The sequence below is a fragment of the Lynx canadensis genome, chromosome B2 (genome assembly GCF_007474595.2).
Source record: "Lynx canadensis isolate LIC74 chromosome B2, mLynCan4.pri.v2, whole genome shotgun sequence".
NCBI classification, from domain to species: domain Eukaryota; kingdom Metazoa; phylum Chordata; class Mammalia; order Carnivora; family Felidae; genus Lynx; species Lynx canadensis.
Genome location: NC_044307.1, coordinates 967919 through 983681, shown reverse-complemented (window position 1 = coordinate 983681; position 15763 = coordinate 967919). Strand labels below are relative to the sequence as shown.

General features: G+C 39.4%; 1 protein-coding gene across 1 annotated transcript; it reads right to left on the bottom strand.

The window, feature by feature from the left end:
• Positions 1–3486: 3486 nt before the first annotated feature.
• LOC115515035 (putative olfactory receptor 2B3) lies at positions 3487–4422 on the bottom strand. The gene has a single exon (XM_030317141.1). It carries the CDS (start codon positions 4420–4422, stop codon positions 3487–3489), a length of 936 nt encoding a protein of 311 aa, XP_030173001.1.
• Between the last annotated feature and the right edge of the window lie 11341 nt (positions 4423–15763).

Below are 15763 nucleotides of genomic sequence, written 5' to 3'. Positions count from 1 at the left end.
GAAAAGAGAGAGGATATAAATAGATAAAATCCAAATGAAAAAGAATTTATTACGAGTCCCTCAGAAATACAAGCAAGTATCAGGGAATACTATGAAAAATTATATGCCAACAAACTGGGCAACATGGAAGAAATGGACAAATTCCTAACACCTACCCACTACCAAATCTCAAATGAGAAGTAGAAAATTTTAACAGACCCATAACTAGTGAAGAAATTAAATCAGTTATCAAAAATCTCCCAACAAATAAGAGTCCAGGACCAGATGGCTTCCCTTGGGAATTCTACCAGACATTTACAGCAGAGTTAATACCTATCCTTCTTAAGCTGTTCCAAAAAACAGAAAGGGAAGGAAAACGTCTGGACTTATTCTATGAAGCCAGCATTACTTTGATTCCCAAACCAGGCACAGACCCAGCAAAAAAAGAGAATTACAGGCCAATATCCCTGATGAGTGTGGATGCAAAAATTCTCAATAAGATACTAGCCAATCGAATTCAACAGCATATAAAAAGAATTATTCACCATGATCAAGTGGGATTCATTCCTGGGCTGCAGGGCTGGTTCAATATTCATGAATCAATAAATGTGATACATCACATTAATAAAAGAAAAGATAAGAACCATATGATCCAGTCAATAAATGCAGGAAAACCATTTGACAAAATACAGCATCCTTTCTTAATAAAAGACTTCAAGAAAGTTGGGATAGAAGGAACATAGTCAAACATCATAAAAGTCACTTATGAAAAGCCCACAGCTAATATCATCCTCAGTGGGGAAAAACTGAGAGCTTTCCCCCCTGAGATCAGAAACACGATAGGGATGTCCACTATCACCACTGTTGTTTAACATAGAGTTGGAAGTGCTAGCATCAGCAATCAGACAGCAAAAGGAAATCAAAGGCATCCAAGTTGGCAAAGATGAAGTCAAGTTTTCACTTTTTGCAGATGACATGATACTCTACATGGAAAACCTGACAGACCCCACCAAAAGGCTGCTAGAACTGATACATGAAATCAGCAAAGTCGCAGGGTACAAAATCAATGTACAAAAATCAGTTGCATTTTTACATACCAATAATGAAGCAACAGAAAGATAAATAAAGAAATTGATACCATTCACAATTGCACCACGAACCATCAAATCTCTGGGAATAAACTTAACCAAAGATGTAAAGGATCTGTATGCTGAAAACTATAGAAAGATTATGAAGGAAATTGAAGAAGGTACAAAGAAATGGAAAAACATTCCATACTCATGGATTGGAAGAATAAATATTGTTAAAATGTCAATACTACCCAAAGCAATCTAAACATTCAATGCAATCCCAATTATACGTGTACCGACATTCTTCTCAAAGCTATATCAAACAATCCTAAAATTTGTATGGAACCACAAAAGACCCCGGATAGCAAAAGTAATATTGAGGAAGAAAACCAAAGCAGGAGGCATCATAATCCCAGACTTTAGCCTTTACTACAAAGCTGTCATCATCAAGACAGTATGGTATTGGCACAAAAAGAGACACAGACCAATGGAATAGAATAGATAACCCAGAATTGGACCCACAAATGTATGGTGAATTAATCTTTGACAAAGCAGGAATGAGTATCCATTGTAAAAAATACAGTCTCTTTAGCAAATGGTGCTGGGAGAACTGGACAGCAACAGGCAGAAGGATGAAACTAGACCACTTCCTTACACCATACACAAAAGTAAACTCAAAATGGATAAGGTACCTGGATGTGAGACAGGAAACCATCAAAACCCTCCCTAAAGGAGAAAATAGGAAAAATCTCTTTGACCTCAGCCGCAGCAATTTCTTACTCGACACATCTCCAAAGGCCAGGGAATTAAAAGCAAAAATGAACTATTGGGACCTCATCAAGATAAAAAGCTTATGCATTGCAAAGGAAAAAATCAACAAAACAAAGACAACTGACAGAATGGGAAAAGATATTTGCAAACGACATCAGACAAAGGGCTAGTATACAAAACCTATAAAGAACTCACCAAACTCCACACCCAAAAAAACAAATAATCAAGTGAAGAAATGGGCAGAAGATATGAACAGACACTTTTCCAAAGAAGACATCCAGATGGCCAACAGGCACATGAAAAGATGTTCAGTGTCACTCCTCATCATGGAAACACAAATCAAAACCACACTAAGATGCCACCTAACACTGGTCAGAGTGGCTAAAATGAACAAATCAGGAGTCTATAGATGCTGGTGAGGATATGGAGAAACGGGAACCCTCTTGCACTGTTGGTGGGAATGCAAACTTGTACAGCCACTCTGGAAAACAGTGTGGAGTTTCCTCAAAAAATTAAAAATAGACCAACCCTATTACCCAGCAATAGCACTGCTAGTATTTTACCCAAGGGATACAGGAGTACTGATGCATAGGGGCACTTGTACCCCATTGTTTATAGCAGCACTTCCAACAATAGCCAAATTATGGAAAGAAACTAAATGTCCATCAACTGACAAATGGAAAAAGAAGATGTGGTTTATATATACAGTGGGACACTACTTGGCAATGAGAAAGAATGAAATGTGACCATTTGCAGCAACGTGGATAGAACTGGAAGATATTCTGCTAAGTGAAATAAGTCAGTTAGAGGAAGACAGATATTATATGTTTTCACTCATAGGTGTATCTTGAGAAACTTAACAGAAGTTCACGGGGGAGAGAAAGCAAAAAAAAGTTACAGAGAGGGATGGAGGCAAACCATAAGAGACTCTTGGATACTGAGAACAAACTGGGGGTTGATGGCAGATAGAGGAGAGGGGTACGTGCGTGATGGGAATTGAGGAGGGCACTTGTTGGGATGAACACTGGGTGTTGTATGGAAACCAATTTTTCAATAAATTATATTAAAAACTAAATAAAATAAAAAATACAAAATAAATATAATAAAAAAAGAATAGAGCAGGAAATGAAGCTCAGGTGACATTTCAAGTCTCTAGTATGAGATGTGCACTCCTAACTAGTTGGAGCCCACTAGATTGTGGTGTGTGAGCCCACACACAGCGAACAGCTCTGGAAGGAGCACACGATGGATTTATCAAGGGGTGTGAGGGTGAAGTGACTGAGGGCTTCAGTGCTGATGGGAACTCTTTGGCTTGAGATCATAGGCTATTTAATAATAAAGGTGTAGAAGTCACAAACTAAGATGTTAAGACAAGGTGCTATTAGAACAGATCATATATAAACAGGAAGATCAACCATCCAAGTGTACTCAAGGAACAGAGTGCATTGGGGGAAATTCTGGAAAGGTATCTTTCCAGATACTTAGAAAAGGGAACTTAGAAAAGGTATCTCAGCATTGCCTTTGAAAAAGGAGAACATTTCTAACTGTTGGTAGAATTCAGTGAAATCATAAGAACCAGGAAAGTAGGAAATCAGTTCAAATGTTATCACCACTTGCAAGGATAGAAACTCATAGAGGACCCTCATCACAATGGAATATTTATTTCTTACAGAAAAAAGATTTTTTTCATCACCCTCTTGAAGGCCTCCTTCATATCTTTATTTCTAAGGCTGTAGATAAGGGGGTTCAACATGGGTGTAATGATCCCATAGAAGAGAGAAACCATCTTTCCCCAGTCCTTAGAGGTGGATGAAGGTGGTTGTAGATACATGTAGATGGCTGTACCAAAAAAGAGAGCGACCACAACCATGTGGGACCCACATGTCCCAAAAGCTTTTTGTCGTCCTTCTGCTGACCTGATTCTCAACACTGCTTGAGCTATAAAGCCATAAGAAATGAGGATCAATGTCACTGGAATTAGCAGAATTAATACACTAAAGAAAAAGAGCTCAGACTCAATAGGCTTTGTGTCAGCACACGACAACTTGAGAAGGGCAGGCACCTCACAGAAAAAGTGGTCCACTTCCTGGCGACCACAGCGTGGCATGTTAAGGGTCAAGGAAGACTGCAACACTGAATTACCAAAGCCAGTGAACCACGAGAAGGCTACCACCCTTAAGCAGAACCAATGATTCATAATAACTACATAGTGCAGGGGTTTGCAGACTGCCACATATCTGTCAAAGGACATGACAGCCAGGAGGAGACACTCAGTAGCTCCCAGGGCCAGGAAGATGATGAGCTGTGCCACACAGCCACCGTAGCTGATGGTCTTTTTGTTGCGACAAATATTTGTCAACATATGAGGGACTGTGCTTGTGGTATAACACAGATCTAAGATGGAGAGATTAGTGAGGAAGAAATACATGGGTGTATGAAGTTTGGGATCCAGAATGCACACCATCATGATGGACACATTGCCAAAGATGGTGAATGTATATGATATTAATAGAAGCACAAACAGGGGCATTTGTAGCCAGGGCCTGTCTGAGAAGCCAAGTAGTATAAACTCTCTTGCGGAGCTCTCATTAACCCAATTCATGATGACTCACTTATTTTTCTTCCTAAAAATATAAAATAGGAAAGTAGTCAGTAGATAATTATTGAAAACTCTTATTGAAACCGAACTTAATTATAATGAATGATTCAACACCAAACATAAGTGACGGTAATCATAAGTTACTATAAATTTATAGTTTATGAAATACGATATGATTCTCTTAGGTTAGAAAGTAGTTCTGTCTTAGCAGTTATGTTTAACTTACTTTATGAGGTAAATCATTACTTTTGAATGACAAAGTATATAAATGTATATGCAGGGGGCACAGACAATTGTAAATGCCCAAGACATTTCAATTTTTCTCCATTTTGTTAGGTGTGCACAAAGTATCTTCAGGTGTACATTAGATTCTGCTGTACAGTATGGTGATTGACACTTACACACACTTGTGCTCATCAAAACAGGTACACTCCTTAGTACCCATATCAGATTTTCACTTGATAATCTAATCGCTACTTGACTGAAATGTGACAGATAGATGAAAATCTACATTTTATTGCTATTATGACTCAGTGAGCATGAATACTCTGCATACCCAGTAGTGGTGAGGGCTAGACCCAAATCCTGGACCTAAAGGCCATTCTTTTTTCTATACCATATCTCCTCCCCTGTATACAGAGAACACAGCAAGACTGATTAAAGACCACATGCTAGTGATTACACACCAAATAGAACATCAAGAATCAGATAATCAAGTTGATTTTCCTTAGTGTGGAAGGTATCAGTAATCAGATAAGTTATCAGTTAAGAGATAAAACCCAAGTGCACTTAAGTTTCTCAATCCACCTTGTGTTTTTAAATGCAGGGTCATTAGTAGGACTTACACCATTGGAATTTACAAGTGTGAACATAGTGAGTGATGCTAGACAGAGAATAGGGTACTGTAAAGGAGGGTAACATGACAGGAGAGACCTACCTCACTGGGTGGAACAGCTTTTACAGCAGGAGAAGCACTGGCTGCTGTGCACCTGCAGCAGCTTGAGGAGAGAAGGCATGAAGAATTTAATTCCTTCCATTATTTGTGGGTTAAATTTCAGCGTTTTAGCTACAGATACACATTATTCCTTGGTAAATAACACCTTCAGTGGAAAAATGCAAGAGGAAATGAGATTTGACTTTTGTTTGGTTTACATGTAAAGTTGAATTTTTCTCAGGAAAAATTATGATACATAAAGATAAAAGATAAATTCAAGATGGAAAAAATGTGTGGTGTTTATGTCAAAAATGATACCTATCTTAAAACATACAGAATTACTATATAATAATTATGAGACAAGATAAAAAATCCAATTAAAAGTGAGCAATTGACTTAAATGAGCAATTGGAGAAGAAAAAATAAAGCAAGTTTAAAAAGAAAAGATATATGATTTTTCTATCAATAAGAAACAGAAATCAAAATTAACCAGGAAATGTCACATTGTATAATGATTTGGTAATGTTAGAAAAAAATCACCTTTAAAAGTTAGCTGTTAGAAACACATCCTCAGGATATACCACCTGCCTACATTTATTCTTAGCTGTGTGAGTGTGAGCAAAGGTGAACGTCCTTTTGCCACATTTAGAACAAATCGCTATACTGATAATAAGGGGTCCTGTGAAAGCCAAATGAGGCACTGCACACGTCAGAAGTCAGGACGGTGCTGGAGACAGCAAGCTTCACTGAGTGTGAGCTTCTCATCACTTAGAGTATCACTGACATCCATCATTAGTGCTAATTATTAACATCATGATGGGCCATTGTCTCAGCTTGGCATGAATATAAGAAGAACAGAACCAAATTATTGTTGGTGGTGCCAACAATTATTGTAAGTTCATAATTTTATGAAATGATTAAACATATATGTCACTTTTTCTTTGCTTCTAGCATAATACTGAGAACATGGTTTCCAGTAAATGGAAGTCAAGTCAATGGTTAGTAGCAGGTGCTGGCTTATCTGAAGGGCATGGACTCTACTCAGCTGCTGTATTTTCTCCAATTTTCATGTGTTCTGCTCTACCCAAGTGTCATATGTGAGTGTGATCTGTTCATTCCGATTGCTCTTTTCCATTATCAGAAAAATGGACTCACCTCTTGACAAAGCACACATTCATCTTACCTCTTTCCTATTCACATATCCTGCAGTAATCAAAACAAACCTTAAATACCACTAATTCTTTTTTTGCTTAAAAACATATCCCTCTGACAGTTCTAATGCATGGAGATAAGATGGTGAAAGGTACATTCTGAATGGTCAAATGATAACTAAGGTTGTTTGAATCACTGAAAATACTTGACATCCATTTTAAGATTCCTAGGAAACAAAATGAACAGTGATTATTTAAGCAGAGGTAAGAACGTGGGTGAGGTGAGTAAGCGACGGAATTCCCTGCTGCAGCCAAGACTCACCTTCCTTCCAAGTGTCAGAGAGATACCCCTGCCTTTCTGTGTGCATGTTTCAGAGATGGTTGGTAAACGGAGAGCCTCTTTGAGCTGTCAACCCTTGTGACATTCTTATTCAATGACCTTTTCCTCACAGATTGGAACGATATTAGCATGCAACCTGGGTTGCGGCACAAACATAGAATACGAGTAAACTCCTTAGGATGAAATAAAAATGGTTTATAGGTATGTGTTCAGTCACTGGGGCATATGTTTGATTGATGCTGACTATGCTCACCACATTCCTAGCAGAGTTTACAGTGGGAAGCTGATTTCATAGATATCTACAACATCAGCAGAGCCCTTTAAGAAAGGGCTATCTATTCCCACAGTGCCGTGTCCTCTATCTTGGCCCTAGGGATTCCAGAGTCCCTCCAGTTTAATTGGTCATTGTGTCCAGAGAGGAAATAATGAACTCTATTCCCAACTGCACTGGCAGGGTAACACAGGCACACAGGTGGTTCACAAATGTTAAAGCTAGGGGGAAGATGCTAGTCATGAAACTTAAATCATGAATGATGAGTTTGGAGATGTTTACTCAGGACAGCACAAGGCTAAATGAAGTTGTAGCCCAAATTCCGTTAAATGGTCTCATGGTCAAATAGTGAGTCCACATTTAGTGTTTATGGGAAGAAGTGTTCCTATTATTCCTTGAAATTTGTATGCATGTGTTTAGACTACACCTGCTAGGGATATGCAGCATAAATAACTATATCAAACAGATTCAACACATGTAAATTTTCATCTTGAAGTTTAAGGTTGGCATGAATCCACCAGGGCAGTGCTAGTAGAATGATGGGGGATTGCAATGGAATAGATTTTGAAGATATGTTGATTTCTGCAATTAATAACTTAATATGTACTCACCTAAGATTTTGGTAAAATAAAGAAAACTGAAATTACATTGAGCACCAGCTTAGATATAGACTAAAAGTCACTTTTTGAAATTTTATTATATTTATTTTCACTTATTTTTATTTTGTATATAATGTATTTTATGAATTATAAAATCATATAGAGAATATAATCATTATTTATATTATAAAATTTTCTTTTTTAAAATTAAATATTAAACCAGCACAGTTAGCATATACTCTTATATGCATTTCAGGTGTAGAGTATAGTAATTCAATAATTCTGTACATTACTCTACACTCTGCAGGATCATTGTACTCTTAATCCCCTTCTCCTATTTCATCAATCCTTCCACCACCTCCCCCCTGGTAACCAATAGGTTGGTCCCTATAGTTAAAAGGCTGATTCTTGGTTTTACTCTTTTCCCCCACCTACGTTCATTTGTTTTGTTTCTTAAATTCCACATATGAATGAAATCATATGGTATTTATCTTTCTAAGACTGACTTGTTTCACTTAGCATTAAACTCTGTAGCTCTAGCCATGTCATTGCAATTAACAAGATTTCTTTCTTTTTGATCACTGAGTGATATTCCATTGTATATAAATATCACGCCTTTCTCCATTCATTAGTTCACACACACTTGGGCTCTTTCCATAGTTGGCTAGTGTTGGTAATGCTGCTGTAAACATTGGGGTGCATGTGCCCCTTCAAATCTGTAGTTTTTTATCCTTTAGGTAAATACCAAACAGAGCAATTGCTGGATTGTATGTAGTTCTATTTGCAACTTTCTGAGGAAACTCCATACTGTTTTCCAGATTGGCTGCACCAGTTTGCATTCCCACCAATGGTGCAAGAGGGTTCTCATTTCTCCACATCCTTACCAACATTTATTGTTGCCTGAGTGGTTAATTGTAGCCATTCTGACAGGTGTAGGGTGGTATCTCATCATGGCTTTGATTTGCATTTCCCTGATACTGAGTGATTTTGAGCATCTTTTCATGTGTCTGTTGGCCATCTGGACGTCTTCTTTGGAAAAGTGTCTATACATGTTTTCTGCCCATTTCTTAACTGTATTGTTTGAGTTTGATAAATTCTTTATAGATTTAAGATACTAACCCTTTTTAAGATATGGCATGCAAACATATTCTCCCATTCTGTAGGCTGCCTGTTGATTGTTTTCTTTTTTTTTTATATGAAATTTATTGACAAATTGGTTTCCATACAATACCCAGTGCTCATCCCAAAAGGTTCCCTCCTCAATACCCATCACCCACCCTCCCCTCCCTCCCACCCCCCATCAACCCTCAGTTTGTTCTCAGTTTTTAACAGTCTCTTATGCTTTGGCTCTCTCCCACTCTAACGTCCTTTTTTTTTTTTTTTTTTTTTCCTTCCCCTCCCCCATGGGTTCCTGTTAAGTTTCTCAGGATCCACATAAGAGTGAAACCATATGGTATCTGTCTTTCTCTGTATGGCTTATTTCACTTAGCATTACACTCTCCAGTTCCATCCACGTTGCTACAAAGGGCCATATTTCATTCTTTCTCATTGCCACGTAGTATTCCATTGTGTATATAAACCACAATTTCTTTATCCATTCATCAGTTGATGGACATTTAGGCTCTTTCCATAATTTGGCTATTGTTGAGAGTGCTGCTATGAACATTGGGGTACAGGTGCCCCTATGCATCAGTACTCCTGTATCCCTTGGGTAAATTCCTAGCAGTACTATTGCTGGGTCATAGGGTAGGTATATTTTTATTTTTCTGAGGAACCTCCACACTGCTTTCCAGAGCGGCTGCACCAATTTGCATTCCCACCAACAGTGCAAGAGGGTTCCCCTTTCTCCACATCCTCTCCAGCATCTATAGTCTCCTGATTGGTTCATTTTGGCCACTCTGACTGGCGTGAGGTGATACCTGAGTGTGGTTTTGATTTGTATTTCCCTGATAAGGAGCGACGCTGAACATCTTTTCATGTGTCTGTTGGCCATCCGGATGTCTTCTTTAGAGAAGTGTCTATTCATGTTTTCTGCTCATTTCTTCACTGGGTTATTTGTTTTTCGGGTGTGGAGTTTGGTGAGCTCTTTATAGATTTTAGATACTAGCCCTTTGTCTGATATGTCATTTGCAAATATCTTTTCCCATTCCGTTGGTTGTCTTTTAGTTTTGTTGGTTGTTTCCGTTGCTGTGCAGAAGCTTTTTATCTTCATAAGGTCCCAGTAACTCACTTTTGCTTTTAATTCCCTTGCCTTTGGGGATGTGTCGAGTAAGAGATTGCTACGGCTAAGGTCAGAGAGGTCTTTTCCTGCTTTCTCCTCTAAGGTTTTGATGGTTTCCTGTCTCACATTTAGGTCCTTTATCCATTTTGAGTTTATTTTTGTGAATGGTGTGAGAAAGTGGTCTAGTTTCAACCTTCTGCATGTTGCTGTCCTGTTCTCCCAGCACCATTTGTTAAAGAGACTGTCTTTTTTCCATTGGATATTCTTTCCTGCTTTGTCAAAGATGAGTTGGCCATACGTTTGTGGGTCTAGTTCTGGGGTTTCTATTCTATTCCATTGGTCTATGTGTCTGTTTTTGTGCCAATACCATGCTGTCTTGATGATGACAGCTTTGTAGTAGAGGCTAAAGTCTGGGATTGTGATGCCTCCTGCTTTGGTCTTCTTCTTCAAAATTCCTTTGGCTACTCGGGGCCTTTTGTGGTTCCATATGATTTTAGGATTGCTTGTTCTAGTTTCGAGAAGAATGCTGGTGCAATTTTGATTGGGATTGCATTGAATGTGTAGATAGCTTTGGGTAGTATTGACATTTTGACAATATTTATTTTTCCAATCCATGAGCAGGGAATGTCTTTCCATTTCTTTAAATCTTCTTCAATTACCTTCATAAGCTTTCTATAGTTTTCAGCATACAGATCCTTTACATCTTTGGTTAGATTTATTCCTAGGTATTTTATGCTTCTTGGTGCAATTGTGAATGGGATCAGTTTCTTTATTTGTCTTTCTGTTACTTCATTGTTAGTGTATAAGAATGCAACTGATTTCTGGACATTGATTTTGTATCCTGCAACTTTGCTGAATTCATGTATCAGTCTAGCAGACTTTTGGTGGAGTCTATCGGATTTTCCATGTATAATATGTCATCTGCAAAAAGCGAAAGCTTGACTTCATCTTTGCCAATTTTGATGCCTTTGATTTCCTTTTGTTGTCTGATTGCTGATGCTAGAACTTCCAGCACTATGTTAAACAACAGCGGTGAGAGTGGGCATCCCTGTCGTGTTCCTGATCTCAGGGAAAAAGCTCTCAGTTTTTCCCCGTTGAGGATGATGTTAGCTGTGGGCTTTTCATAAATGGCTTTTATGATCTTTAAGTATCTTCCTTCTATCCCGACTTTCTCAAGGGTTTTTATTAAGAACGGGTGCTGGATTTTGTCAAAGGACTTTTCTGCATCGATTGACAGGATCATATGGTTCTTCTCTTTTTTTTGTTAATGTGATGTATCACGTTGATTGATTTGCGAATGTTGAACCAGCCCTGCATCCCAGGAATGAATCCCACTTGATCATGGTGAATAATTCTGTTTATATGCTGTTGAATTCGATTTGCTAGTATCTTATTGAGAATTTTTGCATCCATATTCATCAGGGATATTGGCTTGTAGTTTTCTTTTTTTACTGGGTCTCTGTCTGGTTTAGGAATCAAAGTAATACTGGCTTCATAGAATGAGTCTGGAAGTTTTCCTTCCCTTTCTATTTCTTGGAATAGCTTGAGAAGGATAGGTATTATCTCTGCTTTAAACGTCTGGTAGAACTCCCCTGGGAAGCCATCTGGTCCTGGACTCTTATTTGTTGGGAGATTTTTGATAACCGATTCAATTTCTTTGCTGGTTATGGGTCTGTTCAAGCTTTCTCTTTCCTCCTGATTGAGTTTTGGAAGTGTGTGGGTGTTCAGGAATTTGTCCATTTCTTCCAGGTTGTCCAATTTGTTGGCATATAATTTTTCATAGCATTCCCTGATAATTGTTTGTATCTCTGAGGGATTGGTTGTAATAATTCCACTTTCATTCATGATTTTATCTATTTGGGTCATCTCCCTTTTCTTTTTGAGAAGCCTGGCTAGAGGTTTGTCAATTTTGTTTATTTTTTCAAAAAACCAACTCTTGGTTTCGTTGATCTGCTCTACAGTTTTTTTAGATTCTATATTGTTTATTTCTGCTCTGATCTTTATTATTTCTCTTCTTCTGCTGGGTTTAGGCTGTCTTTGCTGTTCTGCTTCCATTTCCTTTAGGTGTGCTGTTAGATTTTGTATTTGGGATTTTTCTTGTTTCTTGAGATAGGCCTGGATTGCAATGTATTTTCCTCTCAGGACTGCCTTCGCTGCATCCCAAAGTGTTTGGATTGTTGTATTTTCATTTTCGTTTGTTTCCATATATTTTTAAATTTCTTCTCTAATTGCCTGGTTGACCCACTCATTCGTTAGTAGGGTGTTCTTTAACCTCCATGCTTTTGGAGGTTTTCCAGACTTTTTCCTGTGGTTGATTTCAAGCTTCATAGCATTGTGGTCTGGAAGTATGCATAGTATAATTTCAATTCTTGTAAACTTATGAAGGGCTGTTTTGTGACCCAGTATATGATCTATCTTGGAGAATGTTCCATGTGCACTCGAGAAGAAAGTATATTCTGTTGCTTTGGGATGCAGAGTTCTAAATATATCTGTCAAGTCCATCTGATCCAATGTCTCATTCAGGGCCCTTGTTTCTTTATTGACTGTGTGTCTAGATGATCTATCCATTTCTGTAAGTGGGGTGTTAAAGTCCCCTGCAATTACCACATTCTTGTCAATAAGGTTGCTTCTGTTTATGAGTAATTGTTTTATATATTTGGGGGCTCCGGTATTTGGCGCATAGACATTTATAATTGTTAGCTCTTCCTGATGGATAGACCCTGTAACTATTATATAATGTCCTCCTTCATCTCTTGTTACAGCCTTTAATTTAAAGTCTAGTTTGTCTGATATAAGTATGGCTACTCCAGCTTTCTTTTGGCTTCCAGTAGCATGATAAATAGTTCTCCATCCCCTCACTCTCAATCTAAAGGTGTCCTCAGGTCTAAAATGAGTCTCTTGTAGACAGCAAATAGATGGGTCTTGTTTTTTTATCCATTCTGATACCCTATGTCTTTTGGTTGGCGCATTTAATCCATTTACATTCAGTGTTATTATAGAAAGATACGGGTTTAGAGTCATTGTGATGTCTGTATGCTTTATGCTTGTAGTGATGTCTCTGGTACTTTGTCTCACAGGGTCCCCCTTAGGATCTCTTGTAGGGCTGGTTTAGTGGTGACAAATTCCTTCAGTTTTTGTTTGTTTGGGAAGACCTTTATCTCTCCTTCTATTCTAAATGACAGACTTGCTGGATAAAGGATTCTCGGCTGCATATTTTTTCTGTCTAGCTCACTGAAAATCTCATGCCAATTCTTTCTGGCCTGCCAAGTTTCAAAAGAGAGATCAGTCACGAGTCTTATAGGTCTCCCTTTATATGTGAGGGCACGTTTACCCCTTGCTGCTTTCAGAATTTTCTCTTTATCCTTGTATTTTGCCAGTTTCACTATGATATGTCGTGCAGAAGATCGATTCAAGTTACGTCTGAAGGGAGTTCTCTGTGCCTCTTGGATTTCAATGCCTTTTTCCTTCCCCAGTTCAGGGAAGTTCTCAGCTATTATTTCTTCAAGTACCCCTTCAGCACCTTTCCCTCTCTCTTCCTCCTCTGGGATACCAATTATGCGTATATTATTTCTTTTTAGTGTATCACTTAGTTCTCTAATTTCCCCCTCATACTCCTGGATTTTTTTATCTCTCTTTTTCTCAGCTTCCTCTTTTTCCATAACTTTATCTTCTAGTTCACCTATTCTCTCCTCTGCCTCTTCCATCTGAGCTGTGGTGGTTTCCATTTTGTTTTGCATTTCCTTTAAAGCGTTTTTCAGCTCCTCGTGACTGTTCCTTAGTCCCTTGATCTCTGTAGCAAGAGATTCTCTGCTGTCCTCTATAGTGTTTTCAAGCCCAGCGATTAATTTTATGACTATTATTCTAAATTCACTTTCTGTTATATTATTTAAATCTTTTTTGATCAGCTCATTAGCTGTTGTTATTTCCTGGAGATTCTTCTGAGGGGAATTCTTCCGCTTGGTCATTTTGGATAGTCCCTGGAGTGGTGAGGACCTGCAGGGCACTTCCCCTGTGCTGTGGTGTATAACTGGAGTTGGTGGGCGGGGCCGCAGTCAGGCCTGATGTCTGCCCCCAGCCCACCGCTGGGGCCACAGTCAGACTGGTGTGTGCCTTCTCTTCCCCTCTCCTAGGGGCGGGATTCACTGTGGGGTGGCGTTGCCCGTCTGGGCTACTTGCACACTGCCAGGCTTGTGATGCTGGGGATCTGGCGTATTAGCTGGGGTGGGTAGGCAAGGTGCACGGCGGCAGGGGGGCAGGCTTAGCTCGCTTCTCCTTAGGTGATCCACTTCAGGAGGGGCCCTGTGGCAGCGGGAGGGAGTCAGATCCGCTGCGGGAGGTTTGGCTCCGCAGAAGCACAGAGTTGGGTGTTTGCTCGGAGGGAGCAAGTTCCCTGGCAGGAACCGGTTCCCTTTGGGATTTTGGCTGGGGGATGGGCGGGGGAGATGGCGCTGGCGAGCGCCTTTGTTCCCCACCAAACTGAGCTCTGTCCTCCGTGGGCTCCGCAGCTCTCTGTCCCTTTGTCCTCCAGCCTTCCCGCTTTCTGAGCAGAGCTGTTAACTTATGACCTCCCAGAAGCTAAGTCGCGCCTGCTGTCGGAACACAGTCCGTCAGGCCCCTCCACTTTTGCAAGCCGGACTCGGGGGCTCTGCTTGGCCGGCGAGCCGCCCCTCTGCCCCGACTCCCTCCCGCCAGTCCGTGGAGCGCGCACCGCCTCGCCGCCCTTCCTATCCTCTTCCGTGGGCCTCTCGTCTGCGCTTGGGTCTGGCGACTCCGTTCTGCTAATCCTCTGGCTGTTTTCTGGGTTATTTAGGCAGGTGTAGGTGGGATCTAAGTGATCAGCAGGATGTGCGGTGAGCCCAGCGTCCTCCTACACCGCCATCTTCCCTCCAATCTCCTTGATTGTTTTCTTCACTGTGCAGAAGGTTTTATCTTGATGAAGTTCCAATAGTTCATTTTTCCTTTTGTTTCAGGAGACATATCTAGTAAGAAATTGCTGTGGCTGATGTCAGAGAGGTTACTGCCTTTGTTCTTTAGGTTTTTAATATTTTCCTGTCTCAAGCTAAGGTCTTTAATGCATTTGAATTTATTTATTTTTTGTATCTGGTGTAAGAAAGTGGTCCAGTTTCATTACTTTGTAGTTGTCTAGTTTTCCCAGCACCATTTGTTGAGGACACTTTTTCCCCATTGCATATTATTTACTGCTTTGTTGAAGATTAGTTGACCATATAGTTATGGGTTTATTTCTGCATTTTCTTACCTATTCCATTGATCTGTGTGTCCATTATTATGGCAGTACCATATTGCATTGTTGATTTCAGCTTTGTAATATAGGGAATTGTGATGGCTCCAGCTTTGCTTTTCTCTTTCAACATTACTTTGTCTATTCTGGGTCCTTTGTGGCTCTATACAAATCTTAGAACTGTTTGTCCTAGCTCGGTGAAAAATGCTGGTGGTATTTTGACAGGCATTGCATTAAATGTGTAGATGCTTTAGGTAGTATTGACATTTTAAAAATATCTTTATTCCATTCCATGAGCATGGAATATTTTTCCGTTTATTTTTCTCATCTTTAATTTCATTCTTCAGTGTTCTATAGTTTTGAGAGTACTGATCTTTTACCTCTTTACTTAGGTTTATTCCTTGGTGTCTTATGATTTTTGGTGCAATTGTAAATGGGATAAATACCTTGATTTCTTGTTTTGTTATTTCATTATGGTATATAGAAATGCAACAGATTTCTGTATGTTGATTTTGTATCCCATGACTTTGCTGAATTCATGTATTAGTTCTAGCAAGTTTTGGGTGGAATCTTTTGGGTGTTCAAGATA

Bases quoted from the DNA above. Each gene is read 5' to 3' on its own strand.
- LOC115515035 (XM_030317141.1), bottom strand. From the start codon at position 4,422: ATGAATTGGGTTAATGAGAGCTCCGCAAGAGAGTTTATACTACTTGGC.